Source organism: Sus scrofa, chromosome 2 (genome assembly GCF_000003025.6).
Source record: "Sus scrofa isolate TJ Tabasco breed Duroc chromosome 2, Sscrofa11.1, whole genome shotgun sequence".
NCBI classification, from domain to species: Eukaryota; Metazoa; Chordata; class Mammalia; order Artiodactyla; family Suidae; genus Sus; species Sus scrofa.
In genome coordinates this window covers 63,234,197-63,260,420 of record NC_010444.4, presented here as the reverse complement: position 1 = coordinate 63,260,420, position 26,224 = coordinate 63,234,197, and the positions used below count along the sequence as shown (strand labels likewise).

Here is a 26,224-nt window from a genome sequence, read left to right as displayed (position 1 = left end):
TCCATATCCACTGATACAACTAACCCTATTAAAAATAATATAAATCATCATGGTTTTCATCTGTAAGTTGTTCATATGAGTAATGAAACACATGCCTGTTCTTTTAGAGAAATAAGAGAACATTATTTGGGATGATTGTATTTTATTTGAGAAGTAATTAGTCTACATAAACTAGGATGCCCTATCAAATAAATTGAATTTGGAAACACTTCTAACCCAATTTAGGAAAACTTTGAGATGGAAAAAACTACAAACTGTCTAAAATATCAAACAGCAAAAAATTAATATGGGAGTTATTGAAATTGTATAGACAAGTTGAATAAAAAACTGAATAGTCCAAAAAATAAATAAAAGGAGCAAATTTTATTCCACAGTGATCAAAGAATCACAATTACTTGTTCCAAGGCTTAAGCCATGCAACAAGAGCACTATATCATCCCCAGGATAACTGGGCCTTTGAATCTGGCATCAAATAGAATCTCTTCAGAGCCCTCTTTATGTCTTTATTCCTCAGACTGTAGATGAAGGGGTTCAGCATGGGCATGACCACAGTGTACATCACTGAGGCAATTACACTTGAGTGTGAGCTGTGAGTAGCAGAAGAGCTGAGGTATACTCCTAGGCTTGTACAATAAAATAAGGAGACAACCGAGAGGTGAGACATACATGTAGAAAAGGCTTTGAACTTACCCTGAGCTGATGAGATTCTACGTATGCAGGAAACTATTTTAGAGTAGGAGTAAAGAATGCCAGCAAAAGGACCACCAGCTAGCAGGACGGTTGAAAAATACATCACCATGTTATTGACAAATGTGTCAGAACTGGCAAGTTGCACCACCTGATTGAGTTCACAGAAAAAGTGTGGGATTTCCAAATCTGGACAGAAGGACAATCCCAACACCATTAAGCTGTGTAATAATGAATACATGGCACTCAGTGTCCAGGATATCAGAACCAGCAGTCCACAGAGTCGGGGGTTCATGATGACTGAATAGTGCAGGGGGTGGCAGATAGCCACAAATCTGTCATAGGCCATTACACTCAGGAGTATATCATCTAAGCCTGCAAACAATATGTAAAAATATATCTGGGTGATGCAACCATCAAAGGTTATGACTTTGCTCTTGTTCTGAATATTCCACAGCATCTTTGGGATGGTGGTGGAGGTGAAACAGATGTCTGTAAAGGACAAGTTGGAGAGGAAGAAGTACATGGGTGTGTGGAGGTGGGAGTCTGAGCTGACAGCCTGGATGATGATCAGGTTCCCAAACACAGTAATTAAGTACATGGAGAGAAAAAACCCAAATATTAGGGGCTGTGCTTTTGGTTCCTCTGAAAATCCCAGAAGAATAAATTCTGAAATTTGTGTATTATTCTGTGCTTCCAAAGGGTACAGGTGACTACCAGGAGAAAGGAAAATAACATGACTTATTTTTTCACAAATTGGCATAACCCACATAGCTGAATAGAGCAATTTCCCCATTGCCATCAATAATTTGATTTTAATATTTTGTATGCAGATAAGTTCTCCTTGAAGTATCCCCCATTTTGGAGTTCTCCTTGAAGTATTGTCCCATTCTCAACATATACCCAAATGGTTGATGTGTTTATAACTTTAATGAGAAGTTCTTTCATGCACTTGAGAAATGTATATTTAGTACAAACCATGTTCCGAGCACATATAGGTATTAAATAGAGTGTACTGAAAAACAAACTCCCACAATCCAAGGATGGTGAAATACGCAAAAATAAATAAATAAATAAAAACAAAACTATTAGGCACTATGTCAGAGGTAACATATACTATGAAGAATACAAAACCAGGTGTAAAGGAGAGAGTGGTAGGAGATGTGATTTGTACTGATTGTTCAGGTAAGGCTAACAAACAAGGTTCTATTTGAGCAAAGACTTCAATAAAGAAAGAGAAAAAGATAGTGTTATGTCAGGTGAAGTGCGTGCCTAACAGAGGGAATGGTCACTGCGAAGGACATGAGGAAGGTTCTTATTTCATATGTTCAAATCTAAGCAAGGAAGTCAGTGGAGCAGAGGAATGAGCAAGAGGAGGAATGATGAGAGATGCTGTCAGAGGATGAGGTAATGTGACCTCCCTGCTACAGCTACAACTTCAGTATACAGAGAATTCTTTGTTCATATTCTGTCCCCTGTAATTTATAAATTCTGATGCAAAGGCATCATATGAGTTAAAGCATATCCTTCCTTTAGTACACTCTGTTGATTGAATTCTGGCCTCTGTATTATGCCACCAAATCCACAAGGCACATAAACACACACCATGCACCCTGGGCTGTGTTACTACCACTCATTTCTCATCCATAAACATTCTCCTTAGGTCTTGAGAGGTTAGAGCTCAAGCTGGTCATATCAGAATACCTTTATACTAAAAAATATATAAATGGTATCTAAAAGTTCTAGTTCACAATGTTCACATTTTGCAATAAGCTTGAAGTTACTTTTTGGTAGGGCCACTTTCAGGATAGAAAGAAAAAAATTTATGTGTGTTTGTGTGTGAGAGAGAGAGATAGAAAGAAAATGGATATATGGACTTTAGGGGAGAAAAGATAATAATCTAAATAAAGTCAATAAGCCCTGACACAGTATGATGAAGAAAAGCTTCCTTAGTCTGACAACATTCCAACTCTAGCGACACCTTCTTGGCACCCAGATTTTAAAAAAATGAAGAAAAAAGATTTTACAGATTGAATATCCCAAGAGAAAAATAATCAAAGGCATAAACTAACAACTCAAAATGGAAATGTACAATAATGAAAATATGCAACAAAATAATATTAAGCATATTTTCTTAATATACTTTTGAGAAAATTTGAACTCAGAGATGTGCTGATGTGTTTGAAGTCTTCTTTCTTCCTCAGCATTTCCCTATTATTCTATTCCTGTTAATTAATATGATCCTTGGATTAGGATCCACTTTTACTGGAAGCAGTTTTTCTCCTAGTCCTTTTTCAAATTTAGCTTCCAAAAATACTATTTAAGTGTCAATGTTGACACTTGCATTGTTCACTTTTTCAGCATCACAAATAAATACATTATTAGGAAAGCCAAGTGCAGTGTTCACTTTTTCAGCATCACAAATAAATACATTTTTAGGAAAGCCATAAAACAACTAGAGTGATCTCCACCATCTGAGCTGTGCTAGATTGGTGTTTAGTTGACCTCAGGTACATATTCTTGGCTTCCATTCTCTCTGATCCTCTCCAAAAGTGTCTGTTCAGCTATTGGACTCACCTATGTGTAGACATTGAGAGGAAGCCTTTCTTGCAGAAGTCAAAATTGGAGGAATTTGGTCTGATGATGCAGACCAAAGTTTTATCTCAAAACAAGACAATAGGAGGAGATCAAGCATTGGTGTTCCTGTTCAGACTTTGATTGCAACAGCCAGGGCCATGTCCTGTCCAAGCGAAAGTTGCAAAGGCTGAGGGACTGAAGTTACAGAAATATTTACAACAACCTATGTCTGCTCATTAGGCCTATTTTCATCTTATTACTCCAACCTCTAACTATATGATTTCCCTTGGAGACACTGGTCTGGACAGAATGGAATTTTTCTGCTGTTTCTCTATTCCTAGGAGACTATATTATAAACTAGGTGAATTCAGCTTTTATTGCCCCTTCTCCACAAACCTTCCTGTTCCCAAAGCTTTACCTCCCAGCACATTATCACATCCTTGAGTCCAAATTTTCTCAAAAGTGTATTGCGTATTTATCTTGGATAGGTCCTTTTGGTCTTCAAACTCTGGTTTGTGGGGGACATAACCCCTGAAATTTCTTTTTTTAAAAAAATATACTCCCCTCTTCAAAAAGCAGGGTAACTTTTCTCTTATAATTTGCTCTTACATTAATGTAAATTTTTGTGTTCTTTACTACTTGGTTTTATGATATTCTCTCTGAGCCAATTAGGGATTTCATCCTTACAGAGAAGTTGACTGTAATTTGGTCTCTATTTTTAAAATGTCTGTAATTATAAGAGGCATATTATATATTGTTATACACTATGAACTAGATTAGTATATGGAAGGGATTGACAAATTTAATTTTTTAAAGGAATTCATTCCTTTAGAATTCTTTTAGGGAGGTAGTACTTCTATGAACTCCATTCTCTATTATAGAAATGAGACTTAGAGGTATTTAATGTGGTAAGGTATTAATCCAGTAAGGGTGGGATCTTGATTGGAGTCTATCAGGATGCTCCCAGTGCTTGAATCTAGAGCAATGATTCTCTCAAATGGAGATGATGTTTCCCCCGGAATATTTGTCCATGCCTGAAGAGATGCTACTGATTTCATATAAACCACAGGACATACCCAACATAATTATTCTGCCCCAAATTTCAACATTGAGAAGGTAAGAAAAATCTATTCTAGACCAGCACTTCTCCAACTTCATTATGCATATAAATCAAGTTTTGTAGTTGAAATACAAGTTCTAATTTTAATAGTTTTAATGATTTCTTTGCTTTATATATTTTTAAACAATATTTATTTTTTATTTGTATTGAAATACAATCTTCTCACAAAATTGTGTTAATTTCAGGCATACAACAAGGTAAATCAGTTTTACATGTACGTGTACCCATTTTTTTCAGATTATTTTCCCATACAAACTACCACACAATACTGAATAAATTCCCTGTGCTATACAGAATGTCCCCATTACATATCTATACCATATAAAGCAAAACATATGCATATATATCCATCCCAACCCCATAATTTATCCTCTTCCCCATGTTTCCCATTTGACCAACATAAGTTTGGTTTTGAAATTTTTGTCTGTTTCCCTCTATAAGTTCCATTGTGTCATTTCTATTAGATTTCACATATTAATGATCAAATATAATATTTGTCTGTCTTTATCTGACTTACTTTACTTAGTGTGATAATTTCTATGCCCATCCATGATGCTGCAAATAGCATTATTTCATGCTCTTTGTGACTGAGTACTATTCTATTGGGTATATTTACCACATATTCTTTATTCAATCTTCTGTTCATGGAAATTTTTGTTGCTTCTATGTCTTAGCTATCGTAAATAGTGCTGTGACAAATATTGAGGGTGCATGTATCTTTTCAAATTATGGTATTCTACAGATAGATGCCCAGGAATGGAATTGCTGAGTCATATAGTACTTCCATATTCAGTTTTTTAAGGAAATTTCATTCTGTTCTCCATAGTGATTACATTCCCACCAACATCATAGGAGGTTTCCTTTTTCTCCACACCCTCCCCAGAATATATTATTTGTAGATTTTTTTTATGAGAGCCATTCTGACTGGCATGAGGTGATACCTCATTATAGTTGTGATTTACATTTTTCTAATAATTAGTTATTTTGAGCATCTTTTTGTGTGCTTTTTGGTCATCTGTCTTCTTCATAGAAATGTCTGTTTAGATCTTCTGACCATTTTTAGTTAGAATTTTTAATAAAAATCCCTATTAAAAGTTTGCATACTTTGGGGATTAATCTGTTGTTATTTGCTTTATTTGCAAAGATTTTGTCCCATTTGTGGGTTTTCTTTTAATTTTGTTAATTGTTTACTTTTTTGTGCAAAATTTATTAAGTTTAATTAGGTACCCCTTGTTTGTTTATTTTTAATACTCTAAGTGGTGCATCCAAAATACATTGCTTTGATTAATGTCAAAAGGTATTCTAAGTTTTATTTTAGAAATTTTATAGTATCTGGTCTAACATTTAGCTATTTTATTCACTTTGAGTTTATATTTGTGTATGGTGTTACAGAATGCACTAATTTCTATTTTTTTTTGTCTTTTTTCTCTTTTTAGGGCTGCATCTGCGGAATATGGAGGTTCCTGGGCTAGAGGTCTAATCAGAGCTGTTGCTGTCGACCTACATCACAGCCACAGAAATGCCAGATCCAAGCCATGTCTGTGACCTACACCACAGCTCATGGCAAGGCCAGCTCTTTAACCCACTAAGCGAGGCCAGGGGTTGAACCTGAAACCTCATGGTTCCTAGTCAGATTCATTGCTGCTGCTCCATGATGGGAACTCCTGATAATGCTCTAATTTCATTCTTTTACATGTGGCTATCCAATTTTCCCAGCATTGCTTATTGAAGGGATTGTCTTTACTCCATTGTATGTTCTTGCCTCCTTTGCCATAGATTTATTGACCATATGTGCATGGATTTATTTCTGGACTTTCCATGCTATTCCATTTCTCTTTCTGTGCCAGTCCCATACTGTTTTGATGACATAGCTTTGTAGTATTTTCAAAAGTAAGGGAACTGATTCCTCCAGTTCCATTTATCTTTTTCACGATTGCTTTGACTATTCATGTCTGACAAGTCTAATTGATTATTTTATGTCTCCTTACAAATTAAAAAATATATAGTTCTGTGAAAAATACTATTCGTAATTTGATAGGGATTGCATTGACTCTATAGATTGCCTTGATTAGTATAGCCATTTTGACAATATTTATTCTTCTAGCCAAAAATATGCTATATCTTTCCCTCTGTGTCTGTCATCTTTGATTTCTTTAATCAACATCTTACAGTTTTTAGAGTATAGCTCTTCTTCCTCTTTAGGCAGGTTTATTCATAGGTATTTTATTCTCCTTGATGTGATGATAAATGTGATGGTTTCCTTAATATAATATATCTTTCTAATCTTATAAAGGCCATATATGACAAACCCACACTAACATCATTCTGAACAGTGAAAGGCTGAAAGTATTTCTGCTAAGATCAATAACAAGATAAGAACATCCACTCTTACCACTTTTATTCAACATAGTTCTGGAAGTCCCAGTCATGGCAATCAGAGAAGAAAAAGAAATAAAATCTACCCAAATTGAAAGAGAAAACATAAAATTGTCACTGTTTCCAGATGTTATGATACTGTACATAGAAAATCCTAAATGTGCTACCAGAAAACTATTAGAGTTCATCAATGAATTCATTGAAGTTGCAGGATACAAAAGTAATACCCTTCCCATTTTTAAAAGTTGAAAAAATATGTTTATTTCACTGCATATGAATCAACATATAATTTTCTTATTCCCCTTAACTGCAAAATTACTCTAATATGCTCTAATATTACTGGAATCACTTTACACTCCCAATTCTTTCCTCATTGTCATCCAACTGAACTTCCATTACCATTACTTATCAACAATGACCCTTGTGTTGCTGAATTTAACAGACAGTTCTCAACTCTAGGGTGGACTGATCAGGCTCACAGGTGACTTTGGATAAAGATTTGCCAAATCAATTCTCTCTGAATCTTTCCTGCAGTTCCTAATGAACTCTCAGACCCCTCTGGATGGGGTCTATGAGAACAAAGTCTCTGTGTGGATATCTGATTTCCTCTGTGGTGCAGTCTGAAGCTCTGATCCCAGGCATGTCAGAAGGAAGGGGTGAAGCATTCGTTCCCCAGCCAGACAGAGGACTCCAAAAGCAAAAACAACATCCCATCCATTTCAAGATTGTATAGTCTGAGGAACTTCAGTAGAGGATACATTTATATATCTCCTTATCTGTTAATTAGGTACTGTTTCCATTGTTACATCCACCTCTAAGCCCATAATTTCCCTGTGGAACATGGGAAAGAAAAAATATTTCCTGCTGATACTCTGTTGCCAGGAGACCAGGTTAGAAGTAAGATGGCCCCTGTTTTTACCACTTCACATGAACGTGCCTGGCTTCCCGAGATCTAACCTCTTTGCAGTTTATCCTAATCTTGGGCTAATATTTTCTTCTGTCTGCAGCAGAGGAACCTGTCTTGATTAACTTCTGTGGACCTCCAAAGTAGTTTGTTATTTAACGGATCAACAGCTTCTAATATCCCCAGAAGACTTGGGAGACCACAGAGAGCCTGAGTGATATAAATATCCTAGATTGAACTCGAAGTTTACTCACCTGATGTGCAGCAAGTGCAATTTACTGACAACCAGGTTGTGGTGAAGGAAAGCACAATGTTTCTTCGCAGGGCCTCAAGCAAGGAGAATGAGCAGCTAATGCTCAAAAGCCTTGAGCTCCCTGTGGCTTTTGGACAAAGTTTTCTTTTTTGATTTTAATTTTACTGGAGTATAGATGATTAAAAAGTTTGTATTATCTTTGAGTATACATCAAAGTGAATCAATTGTACATATACATATATCCCTTTTCCCATATAAATTATTACAGAACATTGAGTAAACCTTCCTATGTTTTCAGTAAGTAGTTCCTAGTTAGTTATCTATTTTACATATAATAGCATGTTTGTGTAAACCCCATCCTCCCAATTTATCCTTCCAGCTGACAGTTTTCTCTTTGGTAACCTTAAGTTTAGTTTTAAAATTTTGAGTCTGTATTTGTTTTATAAGTATGTTGCTTTGTATGATTTTATTAGATTACACATATAAGTGACAGCTTTTGATATCATTATTTGTCTTTTTATCTGGGAATTAATTCATTAATATGATAAACTCTTGTCCATTGGTGTGGCTGCAAATGGCATTATTTCATTCTTTTTAATGCTTGAGTAATATTCCATTGTACATATGTACCATACTTTATCCATTCATCTGTCAATGGACATTTAGGTTGTTTCCATGTCCCTTAGCTATTGTAAATAGTGCTGCGGTGAATACTGAGGTGCATTATCTTTTTGAATTATGCTTTTTTCTGTATATCAGAGAATTATGCTTTTCTCTGGATAGCCCAGGAGCTGTATTGTTGGAATATATGGTGGTTTTATGTTGAGTTTTGTTAAGGAACTGCCATACTGTTCTCCATAGTGTTTGCACTAGCTTACATTTCCACCAACAATATTAATGTGTTCCCTTTTCTCTATAATCTCCAGTCTTTACTGTTTGTAGACTTTTTAAACTAAATATATTTTATTTACAATGTTGTGCCAGATACTTCTGTACAGCATAGTGACCTAGTCTTTTGTATGCATACATTATTTTTCTCATAATATCTTCCATTATGTTCTATCTCAAGAGATTATAGTTCACTGTGTTGTACAGTAGGACCTCATTGATTTTCCATTCTAAATGTAATACTTTGCATCTACCAACTCCAAACTCCCAGCCCATCACATTCCCTCCTCCCTCCCTCTTGGAAACCATAAGTCATTCTCTGTCTATGATTCCATTTCTGTTTTATAGATATGTTCATTTGTTCCATATTTTAGATTTCACATAAAATGATAGCATATGTTATTTGTCTTTCTTTTTCTGACATCACTTCAATAGTATGGGACTCTCTATTTGAATCCATGTTGCTGCAAATGTCATTATTTCATTTTCTTTATGGCTGAGTAACATTCCACTGTATGTATATCCACATCCTCTGTATCCATTCATGTATCGGTGGACATTTAGGCTGTTTCAGTGTCTTGGCTATTGTAAATAGTTTTGCAATGAACTAGGGGTGTCTGTATCTTTCTGAATGATAGATGTGTCAGGATATATGCCCAGGGATGGAATTGCTGGATCTTATGGTACTTGTATATTTACTTTACCAAGGAACTTCAGTACAGTTTTCCATAGTGCTTACACCAACTTCATTCCCACCAACTGTGAAAGAGGGTTCGTTTTTCTGCATATCGTCTCTAGCATTTGTTATTTGTTGGCTTGTTAATGATGGTCATTCTGACTGGTGTGAGGTGGTTCTTCAGGTTAGTTTTGATTTGCACTTCTCTAATAATCACTGATGTTGAGCATTTTTTCATGTGCTTGTTTGCAGTCTGTCAATCTTCCTTGCTGAAATGTCTATTCAGGTCTTTTGCCCACTTTTGCATTGGGTTGTTGGCTTTTCTGCTGTTGAGTTGTATAAATTGTTTGTATATTTTAGAAATTAAGCCCTTGTCAGTTACATCTTTTGAAACTATTTTCTCCCATTCTGTAAACTGTCTTTTTGTTTTCTTATTTTAGAGATTAAGCCCTTGTCAGTTGGATCATGTGTAACTATTTTCTCCCATTCTGTAAGCTGTCTTTTTGTTTTCTTTTTGGTTTCCTTTGCTGTGCAAAACTTGTCAGTTTGATTAGGTCCCATTGGTTTATTTTTGCTTTTCTTTCTGTTGCTTTGGGAGACTGACCTGAGAAAACATTTGTAAGGTTGATGTCAGAGAAAGTTTTGCCTATGTTTGCTTCCAGGAGTTTGATGGTGTCTTCTCTTATATTCAAGTCTTTCAGCCATTGTGAGTTTATTTTTGTGCATGGTATGAGGGTGTGTCCTAGTTTCAATGACTTGCATGTAGCTGTCCAGGTTTCCCAGCAATTTTTGCTGGATAGACTTTCTTTTTCCCATTTGATGTTCTTGCCTCCTTTGTCAAAGATTAATTTATCATAGGTGTCTGGGTTAATTTCCGGGTTCTCTATTCTCTTCCATGGGTCTGTATGTCTGTTTTGGTACCAGTACCACACTGTCATGATGACCATGGCTTTGCAATATTGCTCGAGGTCTGGGAGAGTTATGCCTCCTGCTTGGTTTTTGTTTCTCAGGATTGCTTTGGCAATTCTAGGTCTTTTGTGGTTCCATATAAATTTTTGGATTGTTTGTTCTAGTTCTGTGAAAAATGTCATGGGTAATTTCATAGGGATTGCATTGACTCTGTAGATTGCTTTGGTAGTATGGCCATTTTTACAATATTAATTTTTCCAACCCAGGATCAATGGAATATCTTTCCATTTCATTACATCTTCTTTAATTTCTTTGATTAAGGTTTTTTAGTTCTCACCATATCGGTCTTTCACCTCTTTGATCAAGTGTATACCAGGTATTTGATTTTGGGGGTGGGTGCAATTTTAAAGGGTATTGTATTTTTGTATTCCTTTTCTAAAGTTTCACTGTTAGTATACAGAAATGCGACTGACTTCTGAATGTTAATCTTCTATCCTGATACATTGCTGAATTTTCTGACCAATTCAAGTAGTTTTTGAGTTGAGTCCTTAGGGTTTTTTATATATAGTATCATGTCATCTGCATACAGTGACAGTTTTACCTCTTCTCTTCATATTTGGATGCCTTTTATTTCTTTTGTTTGTCGAATTGCTGTGGCTAGGACTTCCAATACTATGTTGAATAACAGTGGTGAGAGTGGACATCCCTGTCTTGTTCCATATTTGAGTGAGAAGGCTTTCAGTTTTTCTCCATTGAGTATTATATTGTCTGTGTGTTTGTCATAAATGTCTTTTATTATGTTAAGGAATGTTCCCTCTATACCCACTTTGGCGAAGGTCTTGATCATGAATGACTGTTGGATGTTGTCAAATGCTTTCTCTGCATCTATTGAGGTGATCATGTGGTTTTTTACTTTCCTTTTGTTAATGTGGTGTATGATGTTGATGGATTTGCGTATGTCGAACCATCCTTGTGAACCTGGGATTAATCCCACCTGGTTGTGTTGTATGAGCTTTTTGGTATGTTGTTGGATTCGGTTGGCTAAGTTTTTTTCAGGAATTTTTGCATCATATTCATCAAAGATATTGGCTGATAGTTTTCTTTTTTGGTGGTATCTTTGTCTGGTATTGGAATTAAGGGGATTGTGACATGATAGAATGTCTTTGGGAGTGTTCCTTATTCTTCAACCTTTTGAAAAAGTTTAAGGAGGATGGGTATAAGTTCTTCTTTTTATGTTTGGTAGAATTCATCTGTGAAGCCATCTGGTCCTGACTTTTATTTGTAGGAAGTGCTTTTATGACATTCAACTTCCTTTCTAGTGTTCTGTCTGTTCAGTTGATCTATTTATACTTTTTTCAGTTTTGGCAGGCTGTAAGTCTCTAGAAATTTGTCCATTTCTTGGCTGTCTTCAATAGTGCTGCAATGAACATGAGGGTGCCTGTGTCTTTTTCAAGGAAATTTTTGTCCGGATATATGCCCAAGAGTGGGATTGTTGGGTCATATGGTAGTTCTATGTGTAGTTTTCTAAGGTACCTCCATACTGTTCTCCATAATGGTTGTACCAGCTTACACTCCCATCAACAGTGTATGAGTGTTCCTTTTTCTCCATACCCCTCCAGCACTTGTTATTTGTGGACTTATTAATGATGGCCATTCTGACTGGTGTGAGATGGTATCTTGTGGTAGTTTTGATTAGTATTTCTCTAATAATCAGGGATGTGGAGCATTTTTTCAAGTGCTTGTTGGCCATCTGTATATCTTCCTTAGAGAAATGTCTCTTCAGGTCTTTTGCCCATTTTTCAATTAGGTTGTTGACTCTTTTGCTGTTGAGTTACATAAGTTCTTTGTATATTTTAGTTTTTAAAGATAGGACAAGGTAGGCTGTTGCAGGTTGTCATAGCTTGTGGACATTCTTCAAATTGGTTGCTGGTGAGGTAATCAGGAGTTAACATTATTACCCTTCTGTTTTCAACTGGTCTGGGGGTTCTACGTGCTTATGGGCATCATTCAGTTAACCACTTTCCACCCTATGGCAGTTTTTGCATCTGCAAAACAGCTTGAAATGTATGGCTGAGAATACTATCTATAGCCCCTAAGGAGGAACTGGAAGTTCCTGACATTGTTTAATGGCTAAGCTATTATTCTTTGGTTTTGCTTGAATGTTTTTCTTTGTTTCTGCATTTTCTCACTTCTTTAATTATATTTATTCTTTGGAACCCAGGGAAGGCCTAGCAGGCTAAAGCTTTTCTATAAATAAGAGGCATGTAGAGGACATGGTGGGAGTGTGGGAGAGGGGTGGAGGGATGGGGGGAGTGTCTGTCCCCAGAATGCCATATAGGGTCTTGATTAGTTACATTATCATGAACATCTGCCCTTTCCTTCAAAGAATTGTCTAAGCTAAACAGGAGCTTCTTTGGGAGGCTAGGACCCTCCTTCTTAGGGAGTCTTTTACAGCTAATGACCTTGTGAGAACAGGGGTACTAAAGGGATGCCCTTTGTCTCAAAGTGGGAGCAACTCATGCTGCAGGCCATCCTATGGAATCAGGGTGATGCTTGACTCCAGCTGAACTTACTTCTTTGTTCAACTCCTTCGTCCACTTTCCATCATTCTCTTTACTCTCTCTCTCCTGATAGTAGCCTCAACAACTGCCAGCACCCAGTCCCCACCTATGGAACCAGATTTAATACAATGCCTTGCTTATTTTGATTATGTCACCAAAACAGAAAAAGAAAAAAGAAAAAGAATTCAGGGTTTCCAGCTCTTTTTGGTTTTCTTTTTTTAAAAAAACATTTTATTATAGTTGATTTACAATGTTCTATCAATTTCTTCTGTACAACAAAGTGACTCAATTACACATATACATACATTCTTTTTCTCATATTATCCTCTATCAGATTCCATCACAAGTGATTATATGTAATTCCCTGTGCTATACAGCAAATGTATATCCACTCCAATTGCAATATATTTTTCCATATATCTACTCCAAATGCAATACGTTTTTCTTTAGAGATAAGATTTATAAATCCTGTACATGGCACTGCCTCCATGGTGGGAGCCCAGTGGAGGCTGTGAGGACCAGCCTGCCCACCACAAAGCAGACATGGGTATGGAGCTGGTCAGAACCTCTCAGCCCAGGGTTGCACCAATGCCACTGTCGAGGGCATCCAGATGCCTCCATGGAGATGTGTTTGTCAAGGGGCTCTCCGGGCATGTGGGGTCTGGTGCTTCGTGGATGACTGGGCCCCCACAGCCCATGCTGGCCATCATCCTCAACCACAGCTTTTGGTTGCTGGGAGCAAGCCCAGACCATCGACTGGAGGGCCACCCTGCAGACTAACCAGAGCAGCAGTCAGAATATAGACACATACCTGAACTCCATTTTAGACGTCTTGGCAGGTCAGGATTGGCTCTGCTAGTATCAATGCAGTGATGGATCTAAGCCTTTCCCACGTTAGGATTATATACCCTCCCTGCCTAAGGGATGTGGTTTTTTACTCTTTGATGTTCATTGGAATATTGGCATCCCATCCCTGACAAAGTGCTGCAACCAAGCAACGGGTGCTATGAGACCTGTGGCAAAAGCAACAAGGACTGGAATGAGGAGTTCCAGTATTGTCCCTCCAAGATTTGCTGAGATGTGCAGAAAACACTAGAACCAACTCAATGTATTCAGGCACTTGAAACCACAGTGGAGCTCTTGTCTGACAGTGTTATGCATTTAGCCTGTAAATCATACCTGGACAGTCAACGAGCTGCCTGTAGGTGTTGCTGGGAAGAAAAAAACTGATCTTTATTTTTCATTTTACTCTTTTTGGCTGTTCTATGGCATGTGAAAATTCCTGGGCAACATGGTGGCTGTGGGGACAATGCTGGATGTTTAACCCACTGGGTCACAAGGGAATTTCTGAAAAAAACTGATGTTTAAAGAAACGCTGACAGGTGGAGAAAGCAGAAGACTGATGAACATAAACTTTGACAAAGACCTTTTTTTTGTCTTTTTTCCTTTTCTAGGGCCACTTCCCATGGCATCTGGAGGTTCCCAGGCTAGGGGTCGAATCAGAGCTGTAGCCACCGGCCTATGCCACAGACACAGCAATGCCAGATCCGAGCTGCATCTGTGACCTACACCACAGCTCACAGCAATGCCGGATCCTTAACCCACTGAGCAAGGCCAGAGATCAAACCCGCCACCTCATGGTTCATAGTTGGATTCGTTAACCACTGTGCCATGATGGGAACTCCTTGACAAAGATCTAATGTTTTATACAGCATAAAGCTTCATTATGTTGTGAAAGGGTTAAGAACTTATTCTGACATTAAAACTTCAAACTAAAGAAAAAAATGAAGGTGGTTTTCTTCTTGATGTTGCTGCCTTACAGGGCCTAATTGTCTTGACCAACCTCAGAAAAGGTGATGTTATGGGGGAAATTTTTTTTAATTAATGTGCAGTTGATCTACAACATTCCTTCAATATCTGCTGTACAGCAAGATGACCCAGACATACAATAATTTTTTTTAAGAACAAGTTTGTGACTCAATTTTCACAAGTGTGTTTACACACACAGAAAAGAATAAGATCAAATGTAAAATTCATTGTAAAATATGTTCAACATTATCTCATTTGGAAATAGGGGAAAATTCCACTGTTCATTTACTGTAAAAATTTAAATATAAATTTATGCCTGTAAAAAAAGAGAAATACTTGGATTATAGCAGAGCAGAAATAAAACCCTTTATCATTTTATTTTTTATTTTATTTCATTTCATTTTATATTTTATTTTATTTTATTTTATTTTATTTTATTTTATTTTATTTTATTTTATTTTATTTTATTTTATTTTATTTTATTTTTTGTCTTTTTAGGGCCACACCTGCAGCATATGGAAGTTCCCAGGCTAGGGGTCAAATGGGAGCTGTAAGCCAGCCTATGGGACAACCACCACAATGCCAGATTCCAGGGGCATTTTTGACCTACATCACAGCTCATGGCAACCTGGGATCATTTAACTCACTTAGTAAGCCAGGGATGGGAACCTGGGTCCTCATGGATACTTATCTGGCTGGTTATCACTAAGCCATGATGGGAACTCCCTATTATTACCTTTTTTATTAAAGGCTGCTACCAGGGCATATGGAAGTTCATCCTCCAGGGATTGAATCCCAGCTTCAGCTTCAATCTATGCTGCACCTGCGGCAGCACCAGACCGTTTAACCTACTTCCCTTGGCTGGGGATCAAACCTGCACCTCCAAAGCAGTCAGATTCTTAACCCACTGCACACAGCATAAACTCCAATATTATCTTGATGAAGATGGTTGACTCTTATTTGGACCTACAGAACTTAGTCCTTACACAACACTACCACCTTCTGGGAAAGCTAAGAAATAAGAAATTCAAAGTACCTTCCAATTCTGGGTTTATGAAGCAGGACTAAGGTATAAAAGATCTAAATCTTTGGGATATGGGGAACTAAGGCAAATCCTACAAAGATAATAACCAGCTTCTTTCTGTATCCCCTTAAATCTAATACTATATTTTTACTGTACTAGAAAATTCAGGTCCAAAGATGCACATTATGTTCATAAGCTAATATTTTGTAACAAGTGCATACAAAGGGAGTTAGGAACTTGTTCTTCACATTAATTCATACCCCCCACCTACCCATCCATCATCAACCATCCAACCACCCATCATGTATCTGCTTGTTTAAGATATACCTTTTTGTGCTCTGTGATTTTATGTCAAGGTGATTAATTTTATTCAATCTCAATTTTCTCATGTTTCAAATGGGGTTAATCTTGCCAAGCCATTTACTCTTTGGGGGAAAGAAATACGTTCATGGCACTAACAAACTTTGATTTTCTTTCCTTTATCTGTTAAAAAAAATAATTTTCCATGCAAACATTTCTAGGCAATAAAACCAGATAGTTAGCATAGAGCAAGTTTGAGAATAGGTAAATGCCAGGGGAGAAAAATAAAGATGCTGCTGTGTACTTAATTCATAATACTGACATATTTTGAATATAGATACCCCTTTAAATTTATGACTTCACCATATTGCACTATATGTAATTATTTATTCAATACCCTACTGATGGACAAGACACTTAGGCTGCCTCCATTTTTACCCTATAACAAATAAGGCTGCAACAAACATGCTTATGTGTTTTAACACTAAGATTTTGTGCAAATATTTCTATGGAGTAATTTGCTGGAACTGACTTAAAGGGTAAACACATTTGAAATTCTTATTTATTCCATCTAAATGATGCTTTAAAAAGATTTGTGAATCATAATCCTTCCAGTTTGATTGTCTCCTCTTCACCTCTTGGGTAAAGAAAGAATATCTTCCCAAGGGTCATGGAGATCAATCAACACATGACATTTGACACTGGGCAGAAGGGGCTGATGGCGCTTTATTAGCTACACATACTCATAGTCCTGGGGGATGGGAGGGTACCACATAATGCAGGGTCCCATGGGCCTAAACTTAGCAACAGAGTGAAAAGCCAGGGACTGTCAGAGGCAGGCTTTGTAGCAACAAGTGGATGAAGTGCCCTCTGGTTCCCATGGGTGGATATGAGTGGTTTGTTTGAATAATTTCGCAGGCTGGCAGGACATTGAAGCCTGGCACTCAGGGATCAGCAGGAACTTTGCCAGGTTCCCATGATAAGGAGGGTTGTTTGGCTAGGGGATCATTTCCGCAAGAGTAAATTGAGAAGGTGAACTTATGGTTAGACCATTTGAGGCCATCCCAGTTTTCCCCAGATGCCAAGGCAGCACGTAACAGTGGACCTTAATTTTATTTTTCTTTTTACGGCCACACCTGTGGCATGTGGAAGTTCCCAAGCGAGGAGCTGAATTGGAGCTGCAGCTGCAGGCCTATGCCACAGCCATGGTAACACTGGATCTGAGCCACATCTGAAACTACAGTGCAGTTTGTGGTAACACTGGATCCTTAACCCACACAGCAAGGCCAGCGATCTAATCCAGAATCCTCATGGAGACTACGTTAGGTTCTTAACTTGCTGAGCCACAATGGGAATTCCTGGACCTTAATTTTAGGCCTACACCTCCCAAACAGTACAGTCAAGTCTAAAGGATAAAAAAATGAACAATGCAAAAGCTCACCTCCCAGGCACAACCAGAATCAGTATTTCTTTTTTGTTTTGTTTTTTTAATTACTCAATGAATTTATTAAATTTGTAGTTATACAATGATCATTACAATTCAATTTTATAGCATTTCCATCCTACAACCCCAGCGCATCCCCCCACCCCCAAAACAGTCTCCTTTGGAGACCATAAGTTTTTCAAAGTCTGTGTTCTGCAAAGAAGTTTATTGTGTCCTTTTTTTAGATTCCACATGTCAGTGAAAGCATTTGATGTTGGTGTCTCATTGTATGGCTGACTTCACTTAGCATGCTAATTTCTAGGTCCATCCATGTTACTAAGAATGTGGGTATTTCATTCCACTTAATGGCTGAGTTATATTCCATTGTGTATATGTACTACCTCTTCTTTATCCACTCTTCTGTCAATAGACATTTAGGTTGTTTCAATGTCTTGGCTATTGAAAATAGTGTTGTGATGAACATTGGAGTACATGTGTCTTTGCGAGTCATGGTTTTCTCCGCATAGATGCCCAGGAGTGATTGCTGGATCAAATGGTAATTCTATTTTTAGTTTTCTGAGGAATCTCCATACTGTTTTCCACAGCGGTTGCACCAATTTACAATCCCACCAACAGTGTAATAGGGTTCCTTTTTCTCCACACCCTCTGCAGGACTTATTGTTTGTAGACTTTTTGATGATGGCCTTTCTGGCTCTTGTAAGGTAGTACCTCATAGGGGCTCTGATTTGCATTTCTCTAATAATCTTTTCATGTGTTTTTTGGCCATCAGTGTATCTTCTTTGGAGAATTGTCTGTTTAGATCTTCTGCCCATTTTTTGATGAGGTTGTTTGTTTTTTTTTCCTTTCGTATTGCACTGCGGAAGGTATTTATAAATTTTGGAGATTAATCCCTTGTCAGTTGATTCATTTGCAAAGATTTTATCCCATTCTGTGTGTTGTCTTTTCATTTTGTTTAGGGTTTTCTTTGCTGTGCAGAAATTTTTAAGTTTAATTAAGTCCCATTTGTTTATTTTTTACTGTTATTACTCTAATAGGTGAATTTGAGAAGATGTTGCTGTCATTTATGTCAGAGAGTATTTGGCCTATGTTTTCCTCTAAGAGTTTTATATTGTCTGGTCTTATATCTAGGTCTTTAATCCATTTTGAGTTTATTTTTGTGTCTGGTGTTAGGGAGGGTTCTAATTTCATTCTTTTCCATGTGGCTGTCCAGTTTTCCCAGCACCACTTATTGAACAAGCTGTCCTTTCTCCATTGTATATTCTCGCCTTCTTTTTCATAGATTAGTTGGAGAATCAGTATTTGTTACCAGCTTTCCATTTATCTCTGTCTGCATATATGGAGAAAGAAGGATGGCAGGCCAGATCATCTGTAGGGAATATTTGTTATTCTTTTTTGACTGGCCAACTCAATTCACCACTTTTTATGCTTCTCATTCTAAAAGTCAGATCCCACCCTTTCTTGCATCCCTTGTAGCACAGGGCTAGGTTCCTGGAAGCAGATGCAACATCACTTGAATCTTAATCTAGCAGTGCATAAAGCAAGAATTTTAGGGGGCCCATGTTGAGGGTAGTAGTAGCTATACAAGATTTTGGGGGGTGTATCACTGCCAAAGGATCAAGAGTTAGACCCAGGGCTGGCCACATCAGTGTCTGGATTTTGGTGTCTTTGCCTATCATATGGGAAATAACCTCGATGCAATGACAGACTCCAACTATATCACCAGGCAAGCTATGCTGGAGGTCACAGAATAGAAAGGCCAACAGGCCAAACTGAAATGCTTAAATCACATGGTTTGCTAAATAAATTTAAGACACAGTGAGAAAAAAGAGGAGAGATAGAGAGGAAATTAACACTTAGGCATGAGAGCAGACCACACTCAGGGCTAGGGTACACAATGTTTGTATGTCTTGTGTCTTTCCCTCTGCCATGTTAGGCTTCTCTGCTGCTGATGGAGACATAGCTGAAGTGTGAGCAAGCGATCCCAAACAGAAGGTGCCTTGGATCAATGGCTTATGCCACTCTCATAAAAGTTCAAGGAGCAAGTGAGGAATTCAAGAATTGCAAGCTCAGTCGGTTGCTTCTACGTATGACAGAAAGATTTAAAAAAAAAAGAAAAAGACAGGAAAAAAAAAGAATAACAAGCTCAAAGTCCCAAGATATTTGCTCAAGTCACTTGTCACGGAACCAGAAACTTTATGTTACTTTACTAAAAGAATATCTTATTTCCCATATCCTCAGGCTGAAATAATCTAACCTCAAAGTTTTATCTTACACATAATACTTAGGCATAACTCATAACTCAGTGTTCCCAGAACAAGTATCTCCTTCTTGCCTTGGTGTTTTTGCTCACACTATACCGCTCAGTTGCAACATTTCTCACACACTGCACGAACCATTCCCCATGACTTGATATTCATCCTTTAATGAATATCAAAGCTCATCCTTTAAAGCTCTACTTTCAACCAACTATGCCAAATTTTGTGATTTATCTTCCATATCTCCTTACCAGTTTTTTTTTAAATAAATATTCTGCTAATATATCATATAGAACATTGTGTTGAGTTAATTTTATTGGAATGGACCAACTTCATCTCTCTCTATATATCGTCCCTTCAATACTCCATTTGTAGCGCCTGTGCAGGAAAGGGCTTTGTAACCTTAGCACGTGGCAATCAACTGATTGCTCTATATTATTATTTTTTGGTTGCAGCATGCAGTGGCTTGATGTGTTGTCTCAGTTCTCAGACCTGGGAATGAACCCGAGCTGCAGCCGTGACAGCGTCAAGTCCTAACCACTAGACCACCGTGGAATGCCCAATATAGGTTATTTGAGAGAAATAACACACATAGTGCTTGAAATATAAAGGATATCAGGGAACCAGTCACAGTGGTTGTTTCTGGGGAAGAAAACTTAGGGATGGAGAGAGACACCCCCATTTTTCCTACGTGCATGTATTATCTATACTACATAACAAATACATAATTTTATAAAGAAGAGTCAGGTCTTACACTGTCTTGAGTAGATTTAAAAAAAAACTAAAATTATACTTGATTTACAATGTCGTGTCAATTTCTGCAGTTAACAGCAAAATGACACAGTCATACATATATACACACATACACATACATTCTTTTTCTAATGTTACCTTTCATCATGTTCTATCTCAAGTGATTAGATATAGCTCCCTGTGAATAGATTTTCACATCTTATTTTTATTGAGAAAGGCAAGTTGTAGAAGAAACAGAATATATAATCCTATGTTTAGAAGAAATCAGATATTCTCAACAACAAAAAAATCTTACCTATAGGAATTTTTTTATCGGGGCGGGGGGTGGGGTGGCCAGGGGATGGATGAAGCCAAAGGAGAAAGGCAGAGGAGGGGGAAAGGAAGGGAGAGCGAAAAGTCAAACACTAAGCGTCCCAACCTGCCAGCGAGGACCCCATCCCACTCTGCCCACCGAGCCCTACTCCCAGCTTAAGTCTGGCCCTAAACTCACTCCATCAAGCCTGAGCCTAGTCGCTAACCCCACCTTCCGGGTCCAGCGTGACCCTACCCCAGAGCCTAACCCTACTCCTCTCCCCAGGAAGGAAACTAGAATTTCTCTCCCAAGGATAGGTAAAGAAGAAGTCGACCTTTCGCCATCGCCGCAGATTTCTCTGGCCCAGAACGCCAGAGCGCGGGCCACTTCCGACCTCTGAGGCCCTGAGACCAGAAGCGGAAGTGCACAAGGCAGCGGACTGTGGGGGCCGAGTGGAGGCGCGCGACGTCCTGCTGTGGGAATGTCAAAGGCAGATCTGCAGGTTGTGCCTGGCAGTTCCCCAAATCTGGGAGGGCTTGGCTGTCGTGGGGAGCAGCTGGAGGGCTTAGGACGTTCGCCAGGGCAGACGTGCTTTCTCCCGTCGTAACCTGGGGGCCAGGATGGGGCCCCTCGCAGCTTGGCTCTGCTGCCAGGCTCCCCCTGCCCAGTCTGTCTCCCTCAGGTACTGTTCATTCTGGCAGACAGGACGGTCAATCCTCTTATTGAAAGAGCAATCGCGAAGTACAGTCCAGGTCCTGTAGCAAAGGAGTGTTGACCTCGGCCCCAGCACTCACCTGTCCTCAATTTGTAGGCCTAGCCTACCTCCCTTATGAAAGATAACTGTTTATTAATCACGTTTTATTTCGTATTGTATTTCAGATTATTTAGCTTTGCAAATGGAAATCTAGGTCTGAGTCTACATGTGCAGATTGGTTCGGGTGACTTATGTGAATTTTAAAAATTCAGTGTACCCTCTATCAAGGGATGAACAGATGAGTGTTTTGGAGTTTTTTGGGTGTTTGTTTTGGTGACTGACGTTTTGCAGCTTCTTAGGACCTGTTAGCTTTCATTTCCTTTTCCTTTCTCTTTTTTCCTTGTTTTCTTTCTTTTAAAGGAGGTTTTAATTTGTGAATTTTACTTTGTATCAGTTTTCTTCACAGCAAGTGAGTGTGAAGAAAAGCTCTCACTTATGTCATAAGGCTAACATACAAGAAGGGTAAGACTATTCATTTCTTTTCAAGTTGGCTACAGCCTGTAAATCATCATAAAGATTCAAAACATGTGACTCCAGGAAAAAGATAACATATGCTTTGTTAGTACTGGGAATTGAAATTGGGTTGGTAGCAAATGGTGTTTTTTTTTGTTTGTTTGTTTTTTTTTTTTTTTGTCTTTTCTAGGGCTGCTTCCCGTGGCATATGGAGGTTCCCAGGGTAGGGGTCTAATTGGAGCTGAAGCCACCAGCCTACTCCACAGCCACAGCAACACCGGATCTGAGCCACATCTTTGACCTATACCACAGCTCACAGCAACACCGGATCCTTAACCCACTGAGCAAGGCCAGGGATCAAACCCCCAAGCTCATGGTTCCTAGTCGGATTTGTTAACCACTGTGCCACGACGGGAACTCCTGGTGTTTTTGTTTTTTTCGTTTGTTTGTTTGTTTGTTTGTTTTTAATAAAATTGTTAAGACTCACTTCTAATGAGAAATGAGGAAAAAATTAATTCTGGAGGAAAGTGAAGCATCAGATTTCAATTTAATGAGTGAGATATTTGTTTTCAAGGAGAATTCATGTCCCACTTTGTCTTTTTAGAAAAAGTAAATGTTTCTTAGAGACATCTGTAATCTAATGTGATTTTTGTTATATAGATGGGCATTTTAAGTCATTTTTATTTTTGACTTTTGTGGTGTGTGTGTGTGAGTGTGCACAGGAACAAGCATTTTTAGTCTAGCTATACTGAATTATTCTTGAGGAGTGTTGATTGTTTGGCACATTTTCGTTGAGTGTACCCCCAGTGAACCTGAACCTGTACAGGGGAAACAGTGTGATCAAAGTAGAATTAGTGCTTGCCCCTGTGGTGGTTTTGCTCTAGCTGGGAAGACAGATTTTAAGTTGATAAGGGCAAGGGTAATATAGAAAAGTAGAAGACAAGAACTTGAGGAGGAAGTTAGTCAAGGCAAGGCCAAATTCTCAACTCACTGAGTGGGGCCAGGAATTGAACCCACAACCTTATAGATACTAGTCAAGGTAGTAACTCACTGAGCCACAACAGGAATTCTGTGTACCATATTTTAGATTTCACATATAATTGATAGCATATGGTTTTGTCTTTCTCTTTCTGACATCACTTAATATGAGAATGTCTGATTACATCCATGTTGCTGCAAATGGCATTATTTTGTTGTTTTTTATGGCTGAGTAGTATTCCATTGTGTATATATATACCACATCTTTTTTGTTGTTGTTGTTTGGAGGTAACATATATAGCTGTATCACTTTGACCTTTTTTTCGAGTAAAATTTTCGTTGATTTATAGTGTTGTGTCAATTTCTGCTGTACAGTAATTGTGTACACACTCTTAGTCTCATATTATCTTCCATCATGTTTGGATATAGTTCCCTGTGCTGTACAGCAGGACCTCATTGCTTATCCACTATAAATGTAAGAGTTTGCATCTATTAACCCCCAAATCCCAGTCTATCCTACTCCCTCCTCCTCCCCCTTGGCAACCACATGTCTGTTTGCTATATCTGTGAGTCTCTTTCTATTCTGTAGATGGGTTCATGTGTGCCATATTTTAGATTCTACATATAAGTGATATTCATATGATATTTGTCTTTCTCTTTCTGACTTACTTTGCTTAGTATGAGAGTCTCTAGCTGCATCCATGTTGTTGCAAATGGCATTTTATTGTATATATATACCACATATTCTTATTTTTTTTTTTTTGTCTTTTTGCCATTTTCTTGGGCCACTCCTGCGGCATATGGAGGTTCCCAGGCTAGGTGTTGAATCGGAGCTGTAGCCACCAGCCTACGCCAGAGCCACAGCAACACTGGATCCGAGCCGCATCTGCAACCTACACCACAGCTCATGGCAACACCGGATCGTTAACCCACTGAGCAAGGCCAGGGATCGAACCCACAACCTCATGGTTCCTAGTCGGGTTCACTAACCACTGCGCCATGACGGGAACTCCTATACCACATATTCTTAATCCATTCATCTGTCAGTGGACATTTAGGTTGCTTCCATGACTTGGCTACTGCACACCACTACTTTTCTCTTAAAGAAGGTAATTATTTTTTCCAATTCATTTTAGACTAGGAATCTCAACTTAAACCCAAAGTGTATCCTCATCTGCAGGATATTTTGGAGGAAATTTCACATCATGATTTGCAAATAGTAAGATTCATGGGGGATGATTCTTCATTCCCTTTCATAAGAGAGGTTGAGGAATATGTGTGTTGGAAACACACAGCAGGGCCAGGCAGACATATGAACCGGGGCGTTTCCTAAAGGATGTGAAGTGTCTGAAGTGAGCATCCATGACTCCTGAATTTGATCAACACCCCCATCCCTTAAGATTCTTCCTTTCTATAAGGTTCCCCCAAATAAACATTTCCATCACTGAGATTCAGGCATTGATTGTGTGCAGTATGATTTACATTTCAACAATGGTCAGAAACACACTGCCTGTTAGAGACACCTCATGACAATCACGGAGAAAGCCTGGTGATGGAACCTTGAAGAACTCAACATGTCAGATCATGGCACACCTCTGAAAATGCCAAAAACATGCCCCTGATGGGGAGCATCTCTGGGCAGGGCATATGCTTTTCGTCATCATCCAGCCCTTGTCAGGAGCAAACTCTTGCCCAGAGAGAAGGCACCTGGAAATGCTCCTGAAGGAACTGTAACTTGGATCTGAACAAGAGATCCTATAGGAGAGAGGGTCACTCTGATTGTAAATAATGCGGGAGTGTTGTCAGGGGTCCCGCACCCCTAGGGAGGCAAGTGACAGCGCTGAGGCCTCCATGCCTTGTGGAAATAAGTTCTGGTGGCCAGGGACAGGCCAAGGCCTTATAGCCCCAAAGGAGACTGAAAAGCAGTCATTACGAGACTCAGCCTTCCTCCTGACCCAGGACTACCCCACACCCCATCTCCTTGACAATACCTAGAACCCAGTTCCTTGATGCAGTGGTTTCACATATTTTGTTTTTCACAGTGCCTGTACCAGCGGTGCTCAGTAAGCATGTGCTGAACAGATAGGCCAAACTCCTAAAAGCCTTAAAGAAGAATGATCTGTGTCAGAATTATTCTGGTCAAAACACTTCTGTCAAAATGGTACCCACAGGATTTTAATTTAGGGAGGTGACTGAATGATGCCAGGGAGAGGAAAGTGACACTGACTTGCATTCCTTGAGAGGAGGGTGCTTGCTACACCATACAGGATCACAGGAAGAAGCATCAGGATTGATCAGTCCCCAGTTGTCTGGTACCTGGTCTGGGTCATTTAGGGCAGGGGGAATATTGGCTTGGTGTGTGAGAACTAGGTAGAGGAGGTAGATAGTTTAGAGTACAGGCTGTGGATCACAGGGGAGGTGTAAACAACTATGGCCACTAATTTGGCCTTATGATTAACAGATGCAATAGACAAGTACAGAATCTAAGAAAACGTAGAAGAATGTTCATATTCAAAACAAAGGCCTCCCAGTCTTTTTATAAAAACTTTTCTAGTAAAATGCTTTGTGGTACGACTAAGGGTTTGTGGCCTAACCTTCAGCTGCAACACCCTTAGAATCAGAGAGGGGTCAGGTCTGTCTCCAAGTCTCTGGCATAATCATTCCTTAGAGGACCTCAATGGTGGCTGGTGGCCACAGTGGAGTAGGAGTCACCAGGTCTGAAACAGACCCATTTCCCCCAATTCTGAGGGTGCTACCCCAGAACATAAGGTCTCTGAGGATGAGAATAGCCTTGATACTACCTCTGTCCTGCTTAGCACCCTCTATGCCTTTTTCTAGGGGCCAGGACTGAACCTGAGGATGCAGATCAGGCCCTATGTTGGAGTCACCTTGGTCTGATTACACAGTAAGCCTTTGAGGTGGTTTGCCAGGAGGGCCCAGGATTTGTTATTTCTGTAAGTGAGGAGGCAGGAGGCAGGGAGGAATCTAAGGCCAACTGTGGGGAATTGGGAACATGCTAGGAGCCCAGACTTAGCTTAGTAAGAACTACTGAACAGGCCATGGCATTTCTGTACTGAATATAAAAATCCTCAGTGTGGTGACAGGCCTAGGACACTGCTAGGGGAGGGGCTAGCGCCCAGGCTCCTGGCCCTGCCTCTCCCTGTCCAGCCTTTCTTCCTCCAGACCTTCCACCCTCATTCCCATCCTGTCT

The 26,224-nt window shown here is 38.9% G+C and overlaps 1 protein-coding gene and 1 pseudogene across 1 annotated transcript; one reads left to right on the top strand and one right to left on the bottom strand.

Annotated features, from left to right (window-relative positions):
• On the bottom strand, nt 434-1,381 carry LOC100525034 (olfactory receptor 7A17-like). Its single transcript, XM_003123402.2, has one exon. The coding sequence runs from the start codon at nt 1,286-1,288 to the stop codon at nt 434-436; it is 855 nt and encodes a 284-aa protein (XP_003123450.2). The 5' UTR covers nt 1,289-1,381.
• On the top strand, nt 1,785-14,181 carry LOC100525210 (annotated as a pseudogene).